Source organism: Toxorhynchites rutilus, chromosome 3, assembly GCF_029784135.1.
Source record: "Toxorhynchites rutilus septentrionalis strain SRP chromosome 3, ASM2978413v1, whole genome shotgun sequence".
NCBI lineage: Eukaryota > Metazoa > Arthropoda > Insecta > Diptera > Culicidae > Toxorhynchites > Toxorhynchites rutilus.
Window position 1 is genome coordinate 109,846,936 of NC_073746.1, and position 25,056 is coordinate 109,871,991.

The window sequence follows — 25,056 nt, forward strand, 5'->3', positions numbered from 1 at the left end:
TTCCATAGTTTTCAACAGTATTGATGATAAACTAATTGGTCTGAAAGCCTTTGGAAGTGATTTGTCGCGTTTTCCCGCTTTTGGGATGAAAACTACTTTCACAAGTCTCCATATCGAAGAAATGTGCTCTATTATCAGACTTGCCTTAAAGATCTCGATTAGAGATGAAATTAGTTTTGATTCTCCATTTTGAATCAGGGCTGGAAAAATCCCATCTGCACCTGCAGATTTGTAAGGTAGGAAGGATTTCTCACCCCGTTTACTACCCTGGCCCTCGTGAAAGCTAATCAAGCAACTATATTTGCGACATCCTTTGCACTTTCGGGTCCTATGAGACGCCTTCGAGAGCATATTGTGTCGCCATTATAGCCAGGATTTGTATCCGAGTGGACAGATGTAGATCCCGGAAAGTGAGTCTTCATCAGTAAGTCTAGTACTTCTGAGGGGTTTTTTGTGAACGAACCGTCATCCTTTTTAAGCGATCCAAGCCCGTTCGAGTGGTCTTTTGCCAAACTCTTGTTGAGTCTAGCAACGATTGGGGTATTTTCAATGCTTTCGCAGTTATATACCCAGGATTTTCGTTTAGATCGTCTCAGTTCTCTACTGTACTCAATAAGGGCTCTCTTATATTGAGACCAGTCCGAGGTAATTTTTGCTCTGTTGAACAGTTTACGCGCCGTTTTGCGAAGCCGTTCGAGCCTTTTATTCCATCAAGGAACGTTTCTTGTCGAAGAAACTTTTCTCAGTGGGCAATTACTGTTGTAGGCAGAGACTTTCGTTTCATTTAATTCTTTTGTAGCTGATTCAAGCTGCTGAATCGACTTTATTTTCGAGTTTAGAGTTTTTGACTCGAGTTCAAGTGCATACCGATCCCAATTGGTTTTTTTGGGATCTCGGTATTCTTTATGAACTTCCATGCCACCATTCCATTCAAAAATAATGTGTCTATGATCAGACAAAGACGCCTCTTCGGAAACGTGCCAGTTATGGATATTTTCTTGAATAGCCGGGCTGCACAGCGTTAGATCTAAGACTTCTTGTCTGATAGCGTTAATGAAGGTTGGTTCATTCCCTTTGTTAGCAATATCTAAAGGGTGTGTCACATCAAATTGCATCACGGAAAAAACGCTGTAGAAATTCGCCCAGTAGACCGATCCTTTTGAAAATTTTAGACAGTAAAATAAAAACTATTAAACAACTTTTAGCATTTTCTTTTTATTCATACTTTGAGCCCAAGCCCGTATGCTCGCACCTTCCTCTTTACCCCGTCCATAAGGTTCTGTACAACGTCAGGTTGTAGTTTTTTTTGAACAGAAATCCATTTTCTCTTGAAGTCCGCCTCCGATTTGACAACTTTTGGGTTCTTCCGGAGGGCCTGCTTCATAATCGCCCAATATTTCTCTATTGGGCGAAGCTCCGGCGCGTTGGGCGGGTTCATTTCCTTTGGCACGAAGGTGACCCCGTTGGCTTCGTCCCACTCCAACACGTCCTTTGAATAGTGGCACGAAGCGAGATCCGGCCAGAAGATGGTCGGGCCCTCGTGCTGCTTCAATAGTGGTAGTAAGCGCTTCTGTAGGCACTCCTTAAGGTAAACCTGACCGTTTACCGTGCCGGTCATCACGAAGGGGGCGCTCCGCTTTCCGCAAGAGCAGATCGCTTGCCACACCATGTACTTTTTGGCAAACTTGGATAGTTCCTGCTTGCGAATCTCCTCCGGAACGCTGAATTTGTCCTCTGCAGAGAAGAACAATAGGCCCGGCAGCTGACGAAAGTCCGCTTTGACGTAGGTTTCGTCGTCCATTACCAGGCAATATGGCTTCGTCAGCATTTCGGTGTACAGCTTCCGGGTTCGCGTCTTTCCCACCATGTTTTGCCTTTGGTCGCGGTTAGGAGCCTTCTGAACCTTGTATGTACGCAGGCCCTCCCGCTGCTTGGTCCGCTGGACGAATGAACTGGACAAATTTAGCTTATTGGCGACATCCCGGACCGAACTTCTCGGATCACGTCTAAACTGCTTAACTACGCGTTTGTGATCTTTTTCACAGACGGAGCATCCGAAGTTCTCGAAGTATCGTTTTAGTACTCTGCTGACCGTGGATTGGACGATTCCCAGCATCTTACCGATGTCCCGATGTGACAACTCCGGATTCTCGAAATGAGTGCACAGGATTAATTCACGACGCTCTTTTTCGTTCGACGACATTTTTCCAAATTTACGAAAAATTGACAGTGAAGCATGGCCAACGTGATCTATACACTCTTATCTGATTATAAGCGAAAGCTGAAGATATAATTCCTAAAAATTAAATTTCTACAGCGTTTTTTCCGTGATGCAATTTGATGTGACACACCCTTTATGTTGTTTGACGAGAGAAATTCTAAAAGACACTCACCTCGGTAGTTAATATCCCTACTTGCCCACATAGTGTGATGAGGGTTGGCATCACATCCGATAATGAAGTCCTTGTTAATTTCCTTGCAGTAGTTTACAAACGCCGCTACCTCTCGTGGAGGAACCTCAGGAACGTCGCCTGGAAAGTAAGCCGACGCAATTACGATGTCGGCCCTTCCTTTGGCGGTAGGAGCTTCCACTCTGATCGCGAGGATGTCCCTTTGAATGAACTCTGTAATAGGAAAGCATTTAATGTTTGCATTTACTAAGACAGCAGCTCTTGGGGAGTCATGCTTGTCATCATAGAACAACTTACATGAACCTGTTTGAATACCTAGTATTCTTCCTTTGTGAACCCAAGGCTCTTATATAAGAGCTAGATCCACAGCGCCTTTTGTAAACCTCCTGGATAGCACGCTCGACGCTGCTTTGGCGTGATGGAGGTTTATTTGCAGAACTTTAGTGTTCTGCATTAGGTTGGGTTGTCCGATCTGGTGGTTCATTTGGGAGGATCGGAGTCCCATCTGTTTTTTTGAAAATCAGGTCAGGTTTTTTGCTTGTTCCAGTTTCCGTATTCGTATTGGAGCTGGGATGGGTTTGAAGAAACTCACCTTTTTTACTTGGCACAGTCGAGGTTCCTAACCTGTTTGCGATAACCGTTGAGTTTGTACCGCTTGGGTCGGGAACACTCAGAATGCCAAGCTTCTTGTTTTTCGGAGAAGCTTCACGAGGGCGCTTTGGTTTACCAGAAACCCTTCTGACAACTTCTTGAGCATTTTGTGGTTCCACTTTTTTGGAGTCACTAGTCTCTGAAGACTTCAGATTTCCTGGGTTTTTGGGGTTTTTAGGTTCCCCGTTTTTTGGCCCCAGATCTCCTTTGAATACACCGGAGCTTTTATGGGTTATGACTTGGCGCTGCTTTGGATTTGTTTTCCTCAGCTTAGTTTCGCCAAATCGGAAGTTTATATTGAAGTTTGTGCTAGTTAGTTGACGCATTAAAGCTTCGTCGACTGTTAGCGTCCAGTCCGCGTGAATTTCGTTGGGATTGGACCTCTTTAGTATTCGCCATTTATCGGTGGAGAGATTTTCATTTTGACTCTCAATGAGGCTTTTGAGTCTCTCGTCGCTGAATGTTGCGCTTTGTGGGAAAAAGGCATGGAGAATTTCTGGACGCGGAATATTTTTAGCGTCTAGAGCAACCAGTTTGATGTTATCGTCTAGGATTATCCCGGGAAACACTTTCTTCAACCAACTTCTTCAACCGAAGTTTGATGGTCTTTGCACGAAAGTATTAGATAGCCTGACTTATACGAGCAATTGAAAAATTTGGGCTTAACCGGCTCGTTTCTTTGTTGCTCTATTGCAGTGAGTAGAGCATTCTGGAATCTGACTGAGCCGTAGTAAGATCGGTGTTGGGATAGTCCTCCGGGAGTATTCCAACATTCATCTGTTCCAAAGCTTCCTTGAAGGAGATTCCAGTTTCGACAGAAGTTATTGCGGAGTCTTTGTTTTGAGTGTTTTGGGAATCTTTTTTTTTGCTCATTCAACCCCGCTTTTTTACGGAGATTTTGTTAAGATTTTTTAAGAATCGGTTTTTCGTCACTACTAGGTCTACTAGGTCCGATCCTCGGGGGCGTTTTGCTGGTCTAGAGATGTGCTGACTCAGTGTTTGCTGTCGAGCTTCCTTTGCAGGGATCCTAGCTGCGACCAAGCTCTTCAGCCTCTTTCTCTGACCCTTGGTGAGGTTTTTCTTCCACGAAAAGTGGTCCTCAGCTGAATCTAGCACTTTAGGTTCAGTTTTTGTAGTGACGTTACTTTCGTCACATTTATCCTCTAGCGACTCACAACGAGTCGGGGTGTTGAGGATGGAAAAGGAGCAGGACTGAACAACCGCAGGTGCGTCGCTCAGTACTTCATCCTCTTCAACATTCATAGAGTCGACCTCTATGACGATTTTTTCCGACAGAGAGAGGCTGCCGGAACCCGGAAGATTTTTGTTTTTTGTTAAATTATTCATGAAATTCCCACGAGTTGCGCGGTAAAGAAGGTCAACTGCATTGGTTACCCGCTTAATGCAGAGGGGGCAGACGATACTGTGGAGGGTGCCCTGGTGCTCCACAGGCTCCGTTAGAGGCTTTTTTATTTTTTTTATTTGATTGAAACCCCCCCAACCATTCATCCCTCAGCACGGGTCACATCACACCTTGGATTAGGGGTTTATCCATTACTTTCTTTCCATAATAACCATGGATAACAGCTATTACAACCATCTTCCTTTTAGGGGCTTTGGACCCACTGCTCTGGTTCTCAATAATTTCAGGTTTTTATACGGACATGCTATTATCAAGATAATTTCAGGTTCTTACAAGGACATGTCATTATCGAGATCCATCATTCGCAGGCGGAGTTGATAAAATAATTGTCATGCTGAAATATATTTTCTATCGTGTTTTTATCTTATTTAGCCCATTATTCTGTTATCCGCTATTTTCGTTATTCGCGATGACCAGTCGGGCTAGGATAATCGGGTTTCTACTGTATCTGTCTTAGTTTTTGACGTAGGATTACGTCTTTCGGAAACATATTGGGGAACAAATTGAAAATCGAAAATCGAGCACATCGTGAAAATCCCTAACGGGTCCCTAACAGAGACATCAAAACCAAGCTACCTGGGGAAATTCGGCATTGTAAATACACAAAAGGAGGGGGAGCTTTCGTTCCAACCGAAAAGTGTTCCCCTAGTGAGAGTCCTAACAGAGGCATCAAAACCAAGTTGCCTGGGGGAAATCGACATTGCAAATACATGAAAGTAGGGGGAATTTTTGTTCCTACCGAAATGTGTTTCCTAACAGAGACATTAAAACCAAATCATTATCAAAGAGTTTAACGATGTAATTCTTCAAACATATCCAAAATCAACAGATAGCCTAACGGAATCTTACGTCAACTATGCGGTCGTGTCTCGGACACAACCCTCGTGTGCTTTTTTTATCACCATCCGAAAAAGTACTTTTTTTTTTAATGCAAACGTTAAACAACAGAACTAGAAGAAAATTTGATTACTAATCTACATCTGGAATTTTCTGGAAAGCCAGAGAATATCAGGGATTTTTATTTCGATCTTCGAGTCGACATCCTGTGATATGAAAATGAATTTGAAAATAATTTTCACTAAGTTTGCCCTCGCTAGGTTTTGCTGCGCACATAATGATCCTGATGTAATACGATGTCTTCTCCATTGTGCTCCTAAAATAGATTCTTTGTGTGGACACCGACTGGACAACATCGTTGCTGGACGGGCTGGACGGCGAGGGATCGAGTGCCTTTCTCAAGGCAAGAGGGCGGAGGTGGTAGCGCTGGAGTAAAGTAGAGTAGAGTTTTCAAAGGGCCTTTCTCAAGGCTAGAGACGAATGAACTGCAAAAGTTTAAAGTCTCTATAATACAATACCTTCCTTCCTTCCTAAAATATCTCTTGATTTATTCAAATATCTGGGATTTGTAAGTTCCTTTCGTGTCCGTCAGTGCCGTTCGTTCAAAAAGCATAATTACTGTAAATTTAATTTTCAGTACAGTACTTTCTCTCCGAAGGGAACATCTATACTTTCTTCTACAGAATCTATTACCACTTTTGATACTCCCCCAACCGAGCGGTTGACCTCCACCGCCACTTCAATCGCCTTTTTCGTAGACTGTTTCCCCGATTGTTCGCTCAGATCTTCATGTGTCGATTTATGATCATCCAAATATTTGAACAAGCGTGTCACTTCATGCTCAACAACCGAGCTAAGACTGCTGCTGTGTTTGTGTTTCCTAGACGCATACCGGCGAGCTTCCTCCTCGGACATAGCTTTGCCGTCCACACAAACGATAGTCGAGTGTCTACGGTTCGGTCCGTCATACAGATCATGCAGTGTATTTTGATTGAACTCGTGAAAGCTCTCGGACAGACTCCGTTGATGACGAGTGCGCTCGCTCACATCGGATCCGCTATCATCGTCCGCTGGACGTGGCGTGATCGGAAGGGTCGAACTGCTGTCGATATTCTCCGTCAGATTGTACTCCTTCCCGGAAGGTCTCCGTCTGCGACGGGGCGAGTTTGGGTTCGCCGATGATGTGTTTGAGCTAACAAAACTATCAGGACGCTCCCTTCTGGATCTGATGATCTCTCGACACTTGTTCGTACACCCTCCGACCCACTCCGAAATGAGTACTCCTGCTCCTATCAGGTATCCCACGCCCATCAACAGGAACATACCTTCGGTGTCGGCGAGGGTGAGTCCTTTTTCGGCAGTCGTCGTCGGAGTACGCAAAGTCTCTCCTACCGATGCTTGTCGATAACGTCCGTCCTTGGTTTTCTGCAACGACCAGGAAACATCTTTCCTCAGTTTGGATACTATGCCTGCCTCCTGCATGTACAGGATGGCGTTGTTGAACTTATCTCTGTAGATAGAATTGATCGGAAACACGTACGACACGCTGAACAAAACGAAGCACTCCTTACTCACGTGCAGTTGATATCGCATATTGGTTGACCTGTTGGATGGAAAAACATCCAGATCAGGTATGGGATTTTGTTTAGGCTGGATACTCACTCTTTGGAAAAATTGGACTGAACCAGATAGTTCAGCTCTGCCTTCGACCCGATGAAAGCATACGAAATGAAGAACGCTCCCGTGATATTCTTGATTCCTTCCTGTACGCTTGAGACAAACTCCAACTTCTTCAACAACTTTTCCGTTGCGGGATCGCTCGAGTTGAGAAACCAACGCTCCCAGCCACCCCGATCCAGGGTACCGACACGATAGAACCCATTCCGCAGTTGAGCGACCGTGTCCACCGTATCCGGCAGCACTGGCATTGTGACAAAGGCGATGATGGACCCAGTGTAGCACGCTGTGATGATGATTGTGAACACCCAGTAAACACCTGGAAAGGAAAACTTGTTAAAAATGCGATGAAGAGAGGGAGTCGAAGTGATCGTACCTATGAGCATTCTCGTTGATGTTTTCTGTGTGTTGCTCCACGAGTTTTCCCCGGTAAATGTCAAACTGTTGGTAAAGGTTCCATAGACATACCAGAACATATTTTCGATCTCGCTCCAATTTCCAATCAGATGTCTCAAGCTTAGTTTGTCCGAAAAAGCCAGCGGGAAAATTGCCAACAAGTAGATCAGGGTAAGTGCGACCCAGACAGGCCACTGAAAAGGACCCAAAATGGCACGATATCTGAGAAATGAACAACGTAATACTTTGTAACAGAAAAAAAATATCTAAACATAGAAATACCGCGGAAGAGACGATGACATTAAGGTCGCAAATGCCGCGCAATCCGTGGAATGCGCTACGGACATTTCCGTACCGACGTTCCGTTCAATCGTGACATATGCCCCAGCCAAGCCAATGTCCGCTCGATGGCGGGAGATTTCGTTCGTCACAGCATCTCCCAGTCTGCGAACAATTTCAAGCATCAAGTTATGGTCACAAAACAATCAAAACCCTCCAATACCCTTGCTGACTCATCGCCGGTTCTTTGATGTCATAGGTGAAGTTCAAATAATTGCTCAACGTTTGAAGAATCCGTATCTCCAGTCCATCCCAGCGAATGTTGATGTTACCGACTCCGTCGGTGCTCAGAATTTTGAACACAAACGGTGGCTGATGACCAGCCGCAATTGTGAAGCGATGCCCGGAGAATCCCTTTTTCATCTTCTTTGGGAATAGATCCACATTCACACGGGAAAACCGCCCATTCATCCAGGAGGTCAGCACGATCGGACGACTCGAACCCAGTCCGTCCGTGTACAGCTCGTGAGTGTAGAGCACATACGGTACATCTCCCTTGTTCGCCTTTAGCACGGAGTACGACTCACCAATCACCAATAAATTCAATATATCACGAGAATCTTTCGATCGGAGGAAATCCTGAAGCTTCCACTGACGGGATCGTGGGATTACAATGACATAATCCGTCAATTGCGGACCAATCACTTGTCGGGTCATCATCACGTCCGATATGAAAAGAATATAGCTGCGACATTTGGAACTAGCACTGCGCAATAGATCCGGATTGTCCAGCGTATAATTTGGTCCGATCTTCCCGCAAGTGTATGTCATGGGAAACTCCGTGAATAATGCCTCCATGATGTAGCTTTCGGTTTGCTCAACAAACCCATCGAACAGAATCAAAGGAATGCACGCGTGCAGATACTTTGTAACCACCTTAATAAGCAACTTAACCAACGATTTGGCCTGGTATTCATTCGTTATGATATGCGCAAAGTTTTTTGCCCAGACCTGTTCGCGAGTTTTGGGTTTACCACGAAAGGTTGGATCACTCAGACGTTTCTTCCTTTCCACAATGACGGTTCCATAATCCACTTCCGGCTCGCCGGAAAAATATTGTTCACTCGATAGTTCATAAAACTTATGTCTACTGCTTTCCGCAGTCGGACCATTGTAAGCGATCAGTGCCTCTAAAATCTTATCTCTGTTCTGCACTGCCACCAGAAGTTCTAACCAGAGAAAACAAATTAAAATCGCCAGAATAACGTGCTTCATTTTCACCACAAACTCTAAACCGCAGGACGAACGATGGACGCTGCTTTTATAGGACAGTTGCTTTCTCCGCGGCACACCGATTCGTATTAGAAATGTATGAAATGCCGTCACCTTTTGAACCCTTCGCTATGATTTGTTCATGCTCATAGGGTTATGATTCGTTGGAGCCCCCGTAGGTCATGTATTTCGGGATGATTGATTTTTGTTTTTTCTACTGGACGTTAACTACAAATGCATCAAGAATATAAATTCCAACTGTAAACATCTTTGATTATTCAATCTGTAATTTTCTACTACCTATTTTTTTTACTGTCAGTGCTTTTGTTGAGTTATAAAAAATAACACATGGCATGGTTCATATTGTGTAGTCAGAAAAAAATCACTCCAACAACACGGTGCGATAGTGGAAATACGCCTGACAAATAACATATTGTAGTTTGTAGGCATTGTCTAGTGCCCCTTGGGGTCAATATTGTTTTCTCAGGGGTCGGATATATGGGATATGAACGGAAATTGGTTTTGGGAGTCGACGAGGTCTAAAAATTGACCCCCATCAATTAACACAAGTTCTTGTTTGAAACTTTCAAGATACAGTTAAGTTGTATAACGTGATTCAACTTGATTTCTAGTTGAAAGTATTATTGTTGTACTTTTCAAAAGCTCAAAAAATAGATGAGTGCACATAAGTTCTAATAAGATGAAACCTTTGGCATTTGCGTTCTGAATCTCTTGGAACTTGAATAGACTCATTTACTAATTTAATTCAAGAGATTACATTAGTCAAATAGAAAGAAAGTCACCAGGAACGTCACAAAACACTGTTTTTTTAAATATCAATAACGTGCGATTTTTATATATTTTTTCAAAAATGAAGTGCCTACTCCAGTATTTGTGAGTAATTTGTATCAACCCTTAGCTAACGAATGCCACCATAGTCGCGACATTGCAAATGTGTCGCCTAGTTGCAAAACAGGCCAACTTCACAAGTGCCTAACCACCGTAAAAACATTTATTGCACCCTAAAACCTCCGCATGCTAAATTTGATTTCATTTGCTTGATTAATTCTCGAGTTTTGCAGACATTTGTGTTTCATTTGTATGGCAGCCCCACCTAGGAGAGGGGGAGGAGTATCTAACCACCATAGAATCATTTATTGCACCCTAAAACCTCCACATGCAAAATTTGGTACCATTTGCTTGATTAATTCTCGAATAATGCAGAAATTTGAGTTTCATTCGTATGGCAGCTCCCCCTTAGAGAGGGGAAAGTAGTGTCTATTCACCATAGAAACGTTTCGTGTCCCTCAAAACATTCGCATGACAAATTTGGCTCCTTTTGCTTGATTAGTTTTCGAATTATGCAGAAATTTGTCTTTCATTTGCATGGCAGCTCCCCCTTAGAGAGGGGGGTGGAGAGTCTAACCACCATAGAAACATTTATTGCTTAGAGAGGGGGGGGGGAGGGGTCTCAAACTATCACGAAAACTTTCCCCGGCCCAAAAACCCCTACATACCAATTTTCATGTTGATCGGTTCAGTAGTTTCAGAGTCCATAAGAATCAGACAGACAGAAGGAAGGAAGGTATTGTATTATAGAGACTTTAAACTTTTGCAGTTCATTCGTCTCTAGCCTTGAGAAAGGCCCTTTGAAAACTCTACTCTACTTTACTCCAGCGCTACCACCTCCGCCCTCTTGCCTTGAGAAAGGCACTCGATCCCTCGCCGTCCAGCCCGTCCAGCAACGATGTTGTCCAGTCGGTGTCCACGCAAAGAATGACAGACAGACAGACAGAAATCCATTTTTATATATATATAGCTATATATAGATTCAATCATGGAGACCAAACCTATTTTTGACAACATGAGAAGGTCGCTTAGAAACCTTTTTAGTATTCCTCTAATCGACGATATATTCTTAACCTGAGAAGGTCATGTATTTCGATGTTCGTCACTTGTTTTATCTTTAAAAATATTATTCAATCGCAGCGACCGAAGTTATTTTAAAACCTAAGAAGGTCAGACGTCAAACATGTACTACAGATAACTAAAACCAAACACAGAACTCTTAAAAGTTTATATTATATTCTAGTATTATATTCTACAAATAATACTAATACAAAAAATACAATAATTACAATTTTACACAGTCTCCAGCAGATACACTGTTAAAGATGTTTGAAGTACAAAAACAGGAACTTGTATATGCACAACAAGGTTACAGAAATGATAATGTGATCTACAGACACAGATATATACGCGATTTAAAATAGGACAACAATAACACAATACAGTAAAGTAAGGACCCGAGCCCGACACATTTGCACCACCTTCATCAATCCAAGTTTAAAGCTATCTCAGAAAGAATTACAGTGCAATCTCTCATTTCAACTTCTATGATTGCGGAAATACAAATGCAGAAGCAACGACCGTAAATATTTGGCTGATAAAAAATGAGCAAACCCTAATTGCATTAGATTGGCTTGGCTTCGCTAGACCGCCACTCTCAGAGAGCGGCGCTGTATAGTGAAAAGGGTGCAAATATACGAGCGAATAGGTTAAACTTGCACCAACGAACACAAACACAGACGTAGAAGAAAAATAAGAGGAAAAAATTATGGATGGGTTATACCTATGATATAACCGCAAGGTTGGCGTAGGACTGCCGTTGGTTTAGTAATCAATTGTATTTCTTCAATTAGCAATAATCCCACCTCGGATGACCCTCGTTCTGTACGATATCGCCGCTGCGCAGTGCTATCTTTTGTGTATTGATTAAAATAGTGAATGAATGAAACTTTTTACGAATTCAATTGCAAACAAATCTCAATTTAAGACAATTCATGCATTATGGTAGTAGTTATCAACATGTTGCCTAATCATCAAACGATATGTGTAGAAGTTCAGTGAGCTGGCGACATGAAGGGATATATTCCAATGCAGTCTTGAATAATCGAGCCAAAGCGTTGCATTTTTACCCGCTTTTGTGGACCGTGATAGCAAAACGAATTATGGAGTGTAAAAATGTTTGGGTGTATAAAAGTATTGCCGACTTGAATGTATCTGCAATGCCGATTCTCCCAACTTCTTGGTTTCGGAATCTGTATTGGGAAAACATATTCCGATTTGCAAAAATGCAAGCGAGTACAAAGGTACTCGTAGTTTGCATCTTTTCCCAGGCTTCATGGTTTTGAAGTCTATGTTAGGGAAACATTCCAATTTGCAAAACCGCAAACGAGTACGAAAGTTCCCACTGCTTGCATCTAAATTTCTATGCCGATTTCCACAGGCTCCATGGTTTTGAAGTCTGTTAGAGAAACATTCCGATTTCCAGAAACGCAATCGAGTACAAAAGTACCCGCAGCTTGCATCAATTTTGCAATGTCGATTTCCTCAGGCTCCATGGTTTTGAAATCTGTGTTAGGGAAACATTCCAACACAAAAACACAAACTTCTGCATAACTCGAGAACTAATCAAGCAAATGGAGCCAAATTTGAGATGTGAGGGTTTTTGGGTACGAGAAATGTTTCTATGATGGTATGACACCCCTCCCTGCTATGGAATGGAGAGGGGATCCCATAAATTTATTACACATATTTCAACCAAACATGACAATCGAAAATTTTCGAAAAACTCTGAAGGGAAATGGAAAAATTCGCGAAATTCAATTCGAAATTGTTCTACAACTACATAGTGACAAGCGTTGTTAGTCCATTTGATGTTTGCGCCAACGAAATTGTATTTTGTTCGAAAGTGGAAATGGATTTTATGTGATAAAACGTACTCCTATATCTTCTTCCATCTATATAAATAAAAATGGATCGCCGAATGTGTTGATAAGAGCAAAACTCGAAGAAGGTATTATCCGATTTAGAGCTATCTTCATTCTGTCATATTTTCTGTATCAAACATTTATTCGATATAACGGAGAAACATGTTATTTGCAAGTGATTGAAAAATCTTGAACGAGAATTATATCTGAAAAAAATCTGATATTATAATGACGAGTTTTGATAGAAGTCCTAGGAAATTTATATTAAAAGCAATTTGTAAAGGGACCATTAGAAGATGAATCAATGAACAGTTCTGCGATTGGACTCATGATCGTAAGTAAGAAAACGTGAACGTTCGGAGGTATTGATAACAAAAAATAAATTTCATTATTGAAAATCATGATGTGCTGCAAAACCAGTAACATGATGCAACAGAAAATCATTTCTCCTGTAATTTTTTTATTTTTGAAGTTGGCCAAAAATTCAAAAAAAATCAAAACCGTTATATTTTAAGAATTCAGTTAGGTTATGCCTTTTTTATGCATGCAACGTGATCTGGAGCATTCCGTTATATTTCAGGGAATTCTGTTAGGTTATAAATTTAAACAAATAAATACATTACATTCACACATCTATTCCTTTATTCCAACTCCCATTATTTTTCTGAAATTTTCATTTCATTATCCTTTTGTATGGTATGAACAGGTATGTTCATATACTACCTATTACTACTGAAAGTTTCCATAAAATCCAATAAAGCGTTATTAATTATGCACATTTTCTCGCTCTAGAAATAAAGCACTTAATTTCTTAAAAACCCCATTCTTTGTGTGGACACCGACTGGACAACATCGTTGTTGGACGGGCTGGACGGCGAGGGATCGAGTGCCTTTCTCAAGGCAAGAGGGCGGAGGTGGTAGCGCTGGAGTAGAATAGAGTAGAGTTTTCAAAGGGCCTTTCTCAAGGCTAGAGACGAATGAGCTGCAAAAGTTTAAAGTCTCTATAATACAATACCTTCCCTCCTTCCTTCCTTCCTTAAAAACCCGTCGACCAACTGGTCATCGTTCTAGAAAAACACGCTCGTTCGTCAAGGGTTAATATATTTACAATTAAATTTATATTTATATAATTTTACACCTATTTATTTTGTTGAATTTTGATGAGAAAATGATGTCAAGTGTACCCGCTTAACCAACGGTTGGCAGACTTCCGGATTTATCTGGAATCTACCAGACTTTGGTGAAGCTTCCGGATACCCAGACCGTCCTTTGTCACCACGAGAAGCTCATTAACCATTTGCGAAGCAATCCGTTCAGTTTGATTATTCGACTAATTCGACTAAAATATTTAAGGCTACTCAACCATGTACCGACAGGTTTTTACGAACAGACCAAAAAAAAAGTTTAGGCATCCGATGACTGAATATTTGCTTGTCGTGTTTTGTATCGAATATATTTGATCAGTATACGTTGATGAAATTTTATCTGTCAAAAAGAGTCGAATATTTGGCTTCGGTCAAACAGGGTGCTCATCTCTTAGTGGTCGGAACTAACTATAGGAAGGATGGTATATTGTTCGTGAAAGATTGGTTTTATGACCTTATACAGGTTACCGTAACGGAATCTAGAACGTTGTATGACAAGATGGTTTCGTTGTTAGAGAGGGACAAAATTGCATTCCAAATTTATTTGATTGGCTATGAAGCTGATGGAACAAAGAACATGACTTCATCAGGCAACTCATTTGGCGCTTTTACTTAAAAGAGATTGTCCATCGCTTTTCATTATGAAGTGTATTTGCTATAGTTCTACCTTATGCCTTTCGTATGCGTGCAAGCATATTCCAGATGAAATTGAGCAAATCAACAGCTGCCGTCCCTTGCGGACTAGTAAGTGTGATGAGATTCAAAAAAATCTTGAATTAAAACCCTTAAAATTGCTGCATCCATGCGCGATTAGATGGCTTCAGTCTTCAGAATGCAGCTCGGCGCTGATGTGCAACAAGATTTTTGTACCCAGTTGAGCTCCCACTCCTTGTGCACACACGCGCTCTGGCGAATGAGCACGCTCCGAAACACGGATGAAATGTTTGGATGTCAGCGCCGTTCTTGCGCCCAGTTTTAAGCTGAGTTTTACACTGAAATTTGCGCCGTGCTTGCGCCGTATTTCTATACTGCGCGCTTGAATCTGGATTGCTCTCTCTGTTGAGATATTTTTCTTCAAACAAGCGTATACGGTTCAAATGGGGGCGCGTTGTTGTTTTTATGTCTGCTTAGAACGAACGAAGCCAAGGCGGGCGCTAGAATTTGATGTGTATGTGTGTGTATATAGAATGAGACGCGCATGAATTCTGTGCGCTTCGCACCAAGAGAGAATACGAGTGTTCTTTGAGCGCGCGCTGATGAAAATTCAATTCAAGCGCAGCGCTGCGTTTGTTCTCTGAAGACTGGATGGCTTTCACTGGAAAAGTAGTGCAAAGAGATATGAACTACTCCAAATCTACTTTGAATTTGTGAAGCATATTAATCATATTGAGAACGCCAAAGTGGTAGACCAATATTTATTTGACATTTTTGTCGCACATACCCATAGTGATTAACAACATGAACAAGCTATTTCAAAGTGAGAGTTTGACCGATTCTTCATTCGAGCATTTCATGACTTTTCAGCACGAATATTTTGGATATTTTATTCACAAATGAGCTCATGCAAACGCTAAGAGATCTGCGTTTGATCAATAAACTTGCGTTTGATCAACAAAATTACGAGAGCTAGGAAAATGTGTAGGTTGGAACAACGGCTGAACCACTCATTAGGGAGTACGTAAATAATGGAAAAAATATCTGTTGATTGGCTCAACGAATTTAAGGCTAATGTAATGTATCAACTTCAACGGCTCGATTATGATAAATCTGCCCATGCTGGTGCCGCCCAATGTCATCAGTAGAAAACATAAAACCATTCTACCGCTTACTGAAAATTTTCCCGATCTGGTTCCCAGAGAAATGATTCAGCTAATTGATGAGGAATTCAGAGAGCTGTGCAATGTTGATTTTGGAAACTATTCTCCGGATGAACGAACCAATATAATCAAGTTTTGGGGTAAAGTTCTAGCCACAACTACCCGTGGTGGTGAAATGGCATTTCCGCAATTAAGATAATTTATCCCAAAAATTTACTGAACACCAAAGAAAGTGGTTTGGAGCACATGTCTACAACCATCAAGTTTAAGTATAATGCGTCGATATATGATGAGATGAAATAACTGTTAAACTATCTTTTACACATCAGACGTAAAAATGTTGATTGATTGATTGTGTTGAATTAGAGAGACTTTAAACTTCCGCAGTCCTAATCCTGAGAAGGGCCCTCGTGGACAAACTCAATCCAAGCTCCTTCTTTACCTGTCTTGAGAAAGACACTTCATTGTCATTGCTCGTCAGCAAACCGTGTCTGCTTCCAAAAACATCAAACAACGTTCTCGTGAAAATGTTCAATAAAATTCGCAATTAAATATAAATAATGTTAACAAAAATCCAGACAAATCCAGACTATTGATTTTCCAATATCCATATACAGCCATTCCATGGCAAACCGTTATAGTGGTTCTTAGATTTTCGTGAAAAGTGGTAGTTTTGTTCTTTATCGCAAAACATTAGACCCGTATTTTTTAAAAAAAATTTTTGTTAGGGTGCCCATTTTCATTTTAGGGTGTTCCCAAATATCGACTTTTTCCCCTTTTTTCCAAAAATGACATTTTTCATAAATTCATAACTTGTGAACTACTGATCCGATTTAGATGGTCGACATATCAAACTAAAGTTAATTAACTAGTCATTCTTGGAAAAATGCTACGTTTGCAAAAATTTAGGTTTTGTTTTGACGTAGAACTACGTCTTTCATTAAGGTTGCCAAATCAGAAAACAGGTCACGTTTTTATGAAATAAAGTTAACGTTAATAACTATTTTTGCCGCGAACGGATTTTGGTGATCTACATAGTAAACTAATCGGAAATTCCCTAAGATTTGTTTAATATGCTATACATTAGAATCTCCTGGTTCGTAAATGGTTAAAATACATTAAAACTTTAAGTGTTTCAATTTTCCCATACATTTGTTCTGTCCATTTGTGTGCTTTCCCGAACAGAGCTGTCAATAACGAGCAACTTATCGACGACCAACGGAGGGGAAATCGTAGGATTCAAAGTCTCCGAGAGCAAAGGAAAAGTAGAAGAATGAAGGGGAATACTTGCCTAGAGTATAAACAGTGGATCTCGCTGAGACAAACTTTCATTCGGCATCGGACTGTTGAGCAATCCAGTTCACTTTGCTTTCGCTGCGCTTCGATCTAGGATTGGACCCCACCAGTGGTAATCCAACTTGGATATCGTCGTGTGGTTTTTTCAGTTCGTTTTTGGCGTTATTCGTATCGTGTGTTTTTTTCCGCGTCATAAATTGGACGCTTCGCGTAATGTGTGATGAGCAAGAAGAAGAGGAAGGCTGGCTCAAGCACTGCAAAAAGCGAACGCATTGCCAGGGGTAATCAAATTTCGAGGCAAGCGTCATCTAATGATGCACGCGAAGTTGGTGCAGTGAAAAGCGCTCGCACTGAACCGAGCCTTCGCGAGTGTGACACCGCAACGAACAACAGCAAAATAGGCGATTTCGGCGCTTCGGTCGAAAATGTAAACGCCTTTACCCAGGCAGCAACCAAAATCAATCTCCCCCCGCTGGTGGTGAAGGCGGTCGCTCTTGACAAACTCATCAGCGAATTCGCATCGATGGGTGTTAGAGCAGAGTACAAGCTGTGTGGCATAATTCAGTATTTTTCCAAGCAGTTAACATTGTTTGTTTTTCGTCATCATAAGGGCTTCGTTGGTGCCTTTGACATTGCATGAATGCATTAAACTGACTTTATGGCGAAGCAGGCATCAAGTTTGTGCGCCAATAAATCATTTGGGGAATACCAAGCATCTTGAATGTCGTACCGGAATGTTATAAGTTATTTGGGTTCGTGAGCCAGTCGCAAAACTGCCTTCAACTAGGATTGCGCTAATTTTGATCATAATAAAGCAATGCTACTGTTTCGAGGTTGTTGATAGTAACAAAAAGAGTTTATTTAGCATGTTTAGACACCAAGAAAGTAAATGTCGTTCTGGAATGTTGTATGTGATTAGATTTCGCTTGCTAGTAGCAAAACTTCCTCCACTAAGGGTGACAGCTGCGCTTATCTCGAGCATGAGAAAGTAATGCAACTTTTTTCGAGGCCAGTAATATAAACAGAATCGTTTCTTTTGAGAATAACGCAAAATGTTGAGAAGTGTCAATATTCTCAGTAGTTTCAAGCCACCGATATATGGCTCTGTATGCGTGCTATGGCGAACGCTTGTTTGGCGCTTGGTTTAGGTTGTACGAACGATGCCCAGAGGTGTAATTCCACTGAGGCAACACTAAATAACATGTAGCATGATATTTGATACTTGCATGTGTTGTCATTGTTGTTGTTTCCTCGCGGTGCCAAAGACATATTGATGTAGTTATGAGATGTGGAATAATGGTGCTGTTCCAACATGTATATAATCGACTGTAGCCGAGTCTATGTCAATTGTGAGAAAGGCCACCGGAATAGCGTTCGACGTAAATTTTCAATACATTGACATGATATTAATTGCGACATATGATCAGCTAGTGTGTTGTTCTGCGAGGGTAAGAATGAATCATCAATGAATTATAGTCAACTGGTTCTACAATGAAAAAACATTTCAGAGATTATTCTACTAAGCAGTTGTTTCTAAAATTTCACAGCAGTATAGAATAATATCCGAAGGTATAAACAAGCGACTTATATAAAATAACAGCGTAGTTCTACGTCAACAATGCGGTTGTATCTTGGACACAACTTCCTATAACTTTTTTTTTCCAAATTATGTATATTTTATTAGGGCACATATGGCGTTAGCCTGACGGGGCCGGGAGTTCAATATTTTGACAATTTTTGTTTTACGACTATGTTAGTAATATGTAACCGATTACTCGCGGTTAGCTCGAGGTTAGTATTACAAAGATTCTCATAATTGGGATGGTACAGTCTCCAGTACTCTGTATGTGTGGCCGACACGAGATACTTCCTATTTGGGGGTGCAACTGATCATTAATCAGCGACGCCCCCCTAGTCTGTACCTCATATCAATCGTGGTGCATCTCTCTTGACTCGAGGAGTCCAAGGTAGAATAGTCATTGGGCGGAACAATCTTCAGCTCGTGTAGAGTTGTCATGAGCGGTACAACCTTTGGCTCTTGTTGAATGATCAGTGGACTGCACAACCTTCGGCCCGTGCATCTGTAAAGAGTGTGTGTATGTATTGCCGCGACTAAGTAAAAGTTTATCGATCGGATAGGAGGGATATGAAACGGGGACACAACGAAGGAAACATCATTAAACGTTGACATCGGCGTTTCTGAGGAACAGGTATAGATGAAGCAGAAGATCAGGATCGCGGCTACCTAAGATATCCCGGATGGGGATAACCGATTGTCTGCCTAGTGCCCTAAATGCTCTGGAAAGCTGAGAGCGGGCAGCATTGAACCGGATACACGACTAGACAACATGCTCGATGTCGTGGTAGTCATCGCCACATTCACATAGATTGCTTGCTGCGAGCCCAATGCGATAAAGATGCGCGTTTAGGTTGTAGTGATTGGACATAAGGCGAGATATCACGCGAATGAAATACGACCTACATTCAATCCCTTGAACCATGCACTCGTCGAGACCTTAGGGATAATCGTGTGTAACCAACGACCGAACTCATCTTCACTCCACATGCGCTGCCAACTTACGAGCGTGTGCTGACGAAGAATGTGAAAAAATTCATTATAAGCAATTTGCCTTTCAAAAAGTGTGCCTTCTGAAGCGCCTACCTTAGCTAGCGAGTCCGCTTTCTCATTCCCCGGAATGAGAGGGAACCCATGCTAAGGTAATCTTGAATAATTTTTCGACCAGAACACTTAATAGTTGTCTTATTCTTGTTAGGAAATAAGATGAGCGTTTATCAACTTTCATTGAGCGGATTGCCTCTATTGAGCTGAGACTGTCTGAAAAAATAAATAGTGGTCGATAGGCAATGTTTCAATGATCCCTAGTGCGTAGTATATCGCACCCAGCTCAGCGACATACACGGAACAAGGATCTTTGAGTTTGAAAGAGGCACTGGAATTTTCATTGAAGATGCTGAAGCCAGTGGACCCGTTTATGAATGAACCGTCAGTAAAGAACATTTTATCAGATCTAGCTTTGACATATTTTCCCGAAAATATCGACGGAATAACATTGGATCGTAGATGATCTTGGATTCCATAGATTTTTTGTCTCATGGACAGATCAAAAATGACAGAGGAATTGCAAAAATATAGGAAGCAAACTTGGTTGGAGATGCCTGGTGAAGGGTGCACGTCGTGGGTAAGATATTCATGGTATAAAGACATAAAACTTGACTGAGGACTTGACTTGACTCAGTTGGAGTAGATTTTCGAAGTTATTGATCACCAACGGATTCATGGTCTTGCAACAGATGAGAAATCTGTAGGATAATTCTGTGAACCGAAGAGTAAGCGGGGGTACTCCTGCCATGACTTCGAGACTCATCGTATGTGTCGAATGCAAACACCCCATGGCTATACGCAAGCAACGATATTGTATTCTCTCCAGCTTGAGAATATGAATCCTGGCAGCTGATCGGAAGCAAAAACTGCAATATTCTAACACTGATAATATCGTTGTTTTGTATAACTGAATGAGGTCTCCTGGATGGGCACCCCACCATGTTCCGGTTATTGTTTGGAGAAAATTGATTCTTTGCTGGCATTTCTGTTTCAAATACGCAATGTGTCTCCCCCAGGTACACTTAGAATCAAAATATACACCCAGGTATTTGAAAAACATAGAGTGTTGCAACGTTTTGCCGGATAGGTGAAGCTGGAATTGGGCGGGTTCGTGCTTCCTAGAAAAAAACGACCATTTCAGTTTTCGCCGTAGAGAATTCGATACCCAGCTTGAGGGCCCACGTGAACATATTGTTCAGGGTATCTTGAAACGACTTTTGCAGAACGACGGGATTAGTACCCGTGATGGAAATATCTCCATCATCTGCAAGTTGTCTTAACGTACAATCTCTAGTTAGACAATCATCTATATCATTGACGTAAAAACTGTACAAGAGGGGGCTTAGGCAGGAGCCTTGCGGTAGGCCCATAAAACTGTAACGAGAAGATTTCGAGCTGCCATGAGAGAAAATCATGTGCTTTTCTGACAGTAAATTGTACAAGAAATTATTCAGAGATGGCGAAAGTCCACGATTATGAAGCTTCTCTGAGAGAATTTCCATGGAAACTGAATCAAATGCCCCTTTTTTTATCCCATTTATTTATTTTAAGGCTCATTAGCATTTTAGCTGTAACAGAGCCGAATTTTAATCGTGTACATGTCACATGGTTATCATATATCTATAATTAGTACATTACACAGTTGCCATTCACCAGTATTCCTTCTATACCATTACATATGGTACATTCACACAGTAGCCATTTAGGCGTAAGAGTATTCTTTCTGTTCTTCTATTATCCAGTTGGACCACCGGACAGCGGAGACAGTTGATTGATCATTGTTGAGTTATTTATAGAACAGCAGCCCGATGTGTCTTGCAGAGCAGAGCAGTTGTATGGATGAATCGATCTTATTTCGACCGTGGATCGATCTCCATCGCTGATGATTGTTGCGTGGACGTAGCTATTCTGTAACAACACAAAGATGGTCAATGAGGGTCCTGAGTTTTCAACTCACGATCGATTAAATGCCCCTTTGATATCAAGGAAAATAGAAGCCATTTGTTCTTTACGAGCAAATGCAATTTGAATTTCAGAAGATAGCAGCGCGAGACAATCATTCGTCCCTTTCCCACGACGGGTCCAAACTTGTCCACTTGTCCAAACGAAGTAGAATCATTTTCTCGAACAATTTACGAATACAGGATAACATTGCAATCGACCTATACGAGTTGTGATCGCAAGCCGGCTTGTTGGGTTTTCGTATGGCTATCACTCTCAATGGTCTCCAGTCATGCGGGACAATATTCAGCTCCAGAAACTTGTTGAACAAGTTCAGCAAACGCTGTTTTGCCAAGTCGCTAAGATTCTTCAACAAGTTGAATTTAATCTTGTCCGATTCCGGAGCTGAAGTCCGATTCCGGAGCTGATACGCGGAGCTCGCGTAACTTTTGAAAAGGTCCAATGTAACATTTTCGTCAACTCGAGAAAAACGAAGTTGAAGACTCGAACATTATTCCGCGAATTGTCTTAAAAGTTATCGATCTTTATCGCTCCTCTCAACACTAGCGATCAAGAATAGCTCTCCAAAACCAATCGTAGCTGTTGTTCCGTGATTTGAGTTTAAAGTTGAAGCCAAGGAGCGAAAAATGTTACATTGGACGTTTTGACTGCCCGCGTTTGCACATTGGACATATTACGTTGCACGATAAGAATTTGAAACTAACTACTAAACAACAATAAAAAAATCAGCATTTCGTTCTAAAGGCAGATTATTATTGTTATCACCCGTTGAATTGAACTGAAATCGATAACAACTACTGTAAGAAACAAAAACTCAAAACGACCGAAGTACGACTTCGTGTTGTTTTGACTGCTTTGTTACTTCGGACGATTCGGGCATCGGAGGAAAGTGGCGTCCGAAGTAACAGCTGGGTGCTGAAATCTGAATCTGTACATTGGATATTTTTTGTATCGGCGATAAAAAGATGAAGAAAATAGATACGTGAACGATTGTTTTTGTAATGCATTCAATGATTGAAGACTAATAGCGTGCATTCATTAACTCGATTTGTTTACATTTGTTACATAGGACCTTTTCAAAAGTTACGCGAGAATTGTTACATGAGAGAAGGGCAATTGAGAATTCCACCATCGAAAAATTCTCATAATCGCTTTGAAGCGGTATATCGCGTACGATGTGTTGTGCAGGGACAGAATCGGGACAAACCTTTCTTGCAAATTCTAAAATCCAACGGTCAGAGTATTCCTCACTTTCGTTTGTTTGGTTCCAGCCACGCATTTTCCTAGCCATACTCCAAAGAGTGCACATCAAATTGCATCACGGAAAAAACGCTGTAGAAATTTAATTTTTAGGAATTATATCTTCAGCTTTCGCTTATAATCAGATAAGAGTGTATAGATCACGTTGGCCATGCTCCACTGTCAATTTTTCGTAAATTTGAAAAAATGTCGTCGAACGAAAAAGAGCGTCGTGAATTAATCCTGTGCACTCATTTCGAGAATCCGGAGTTGTCACATCGGGACATCGGTAAGATGCTGGGAATCGTCCAATCCACGGTCAGCAGAGTACTAAAACGATACTTCGAGAACCTAACCATCGACCGGAAGGTGAAGAACGGCAAAAATGGATGCTCCGTCAGTGAAAAAGATCATAACCGCGTAATTAAGCAGTTTAGACGTGATCCGAGAAGTTCGGTCCGGGATGTCGCCAATAAGCTGAATTTGTCAAGTTCATTCGTCCAGCGGACCAAGCAGCGGGAGGGCCTGCGTACATACAAGGTTCAGGAGGCTCCTAACCGCGACGAAAGGCAAAACATGGTGGGGAAGACGTGAGCCCGGAAGCTGTACACCGAAATGTTGACGAAGCCGCATTGCCTGGTAATGGACGACGAAACCTACGTCAAAGCGGACTTTCGTCAGCTGCCGGGCCTGTTGTTCTTCTCCGCAGAGGACAAATTCAGCGTTTCGGAGGAGATTCGCAAGCAAAAACTATTCAAGTTTGCCAAAAAGTACATGGTGTGGCAAGCGATCTGCTCTTGCGGAAAGCGGAGCGCCCCCTTCGTGATGACCGGCACGGTAAACGGGTAGGTTTACCTCAAGGAGTGCTTATAGAAGCGCTTACTACCATTATTGAAGCAGCACGAGGGCCCGACCATCTTCTGGCCAGCTCTCGCTTCGTGCCACTATTCAAAGGACGTGTTGGAGTGGTACGAAGCCAACGGGGTCACCTTCGTGCCAAAGGAAATGAACCCGTCCAACGCGCCGGAGCTTCGCCCAATAGAGAAATATTGGGTGATTATGGAGCAGGCCCTCCGGAAGAACCCAAAAGTTGTCAAATTGGAGGCGGACTTCAAGAGAAAATGGATTTCTGTTCAAAAAAAAACTACAACCTGACGTTGTACGGGCTTGGGCTCGAAGTATGAATAAAAAGAAAATGCCAAAAGTTGTTTAATAGTTTTTATTTTACTGTCTAAAATTTTCAAAAGGATCGGTCTACTGGGCGAATTTCTACAGCGTTTTTTCCGTGATGCAATTTGATGTGACACACCCTTTAGCTAGCCTTTTTTATAAAAATAACACACTTGCCAATTAATTGGATTATAGTCACATACATCCAGTCTAGTCACATGGAAATATTGAGCAAAAACTGAAAACATGTTAATTTAAAAAAAATCATAACTTAAAAACGAAAAATAACACCTCTGTGGTATTCGGATATATTATGTAGAAAAATATAGCTTTCAGGAAAAAAATATTAAAAAATATGGCACCCTTGGTCCCGAAACGATGTAAGCTATAAAAAACAAATATAATCAATAATTACGAAAACAAAATCCATTTTTATTCAGAATGCAATATTTTTTCAAACAAGAATAGCTCATTGGATTTTTTGGACCATCGGTTAGCTTTGAAAAATCATAATTCAAAAACGAAAAAAACGCCTCCCTGGTTTCGAGATATGTTATGTGAAAAATACTCAGCTTTCCAGAAAAAATATAAAAAAAATATAGCGCCTTTGGTCCCGAGACCATGAAACTATAAATAATAAATACAATCAATAATAACGAAAACATGATTCATACTTTCTGCAACTGTAGTATTTTTCCAAAAAAAACCAGCTAATTGGCTTTAATTTGATATGTCGATCATCTGAATCGGTGTTGTAGTTCAAAAGTTATTAGTTTTTGAAATCAGTCTTTTTTGAAAAAAGAGGAAAAAGACCAAACCTCTCACGCAGAGATCACGAGTTCAATTCTCACTCCCGTCATTCTTCCAAAAAATGGAAGTAAAAATGACGAACCAGCCGAAATGTGTTGAAAGTCACTATAATAGAGAGAAAAAAAAGAGGAAAAAGATGTTTTTCATCCCCCCCAAAAATGGAAATTGTCACCCTAATAAAAAAAACATACGGGTCTAATGTTTCGCGATAAAGAACAAAATTATCACTTTTAACGACAATCTGAGAACCACTTTATCGGTTTGACATGGAATGG

At 41.3% G+C, this 25,056-nt stretch overlaps 1 protein-coding gene across 1 annotated transcript; it reads right to left on the minus strand.

The window, feature by feature from the left end:
* Positions 1–5,955: 5,955 nt before the first annotated feature.
* Positions 5,956–8,949, minus strand: LOC129773429 (ionotropic receptor 21a). The gene is made up of 5 exons (XM_055777036.1): positions 7,898–8,949; positions 7,678–7,839; positions 7,376–7,617; positions 6,985–7,318; positions 5,956–6,925 (listed from the first exon to the last, which is right to left on the minus strand). Exons 1-5 carry the CDS (start codon positions 8,947–8,949, stop codon positions 5,956–5,958), a joined length of 2,760 nt encoding a protein of 919 aa, XP_055633011.1.
* Positions 8,950–25,056: the final 16,107 nt, after the last annotated feature.

Excerpts from the sequence above, each read along its gene's own strand:
- LOC129773429 (XM_055777036.1), bottom strand. The coding sequence starts at position 8,949 with ATGAAGCACGTTATTCTGGCGATTTTAATTTGTTTTCTCTGGTTAGAA. Across the intron at positions 7,618-7,677 it reads ATGTCATCGTCTCTTCCGCG|ATATCGTGCCATTTTGGGTC; the intron begins GTATTTCTATGT and ends TTCATTTCTCAG. Across the intron at positions 6,926-6,984 it reads CAGTCCAATTTTTCCAAAGA|GTCAACCAATATGCGATATC; the intron begins GTGAGTATCCAG and ends TCCATCCAACAG.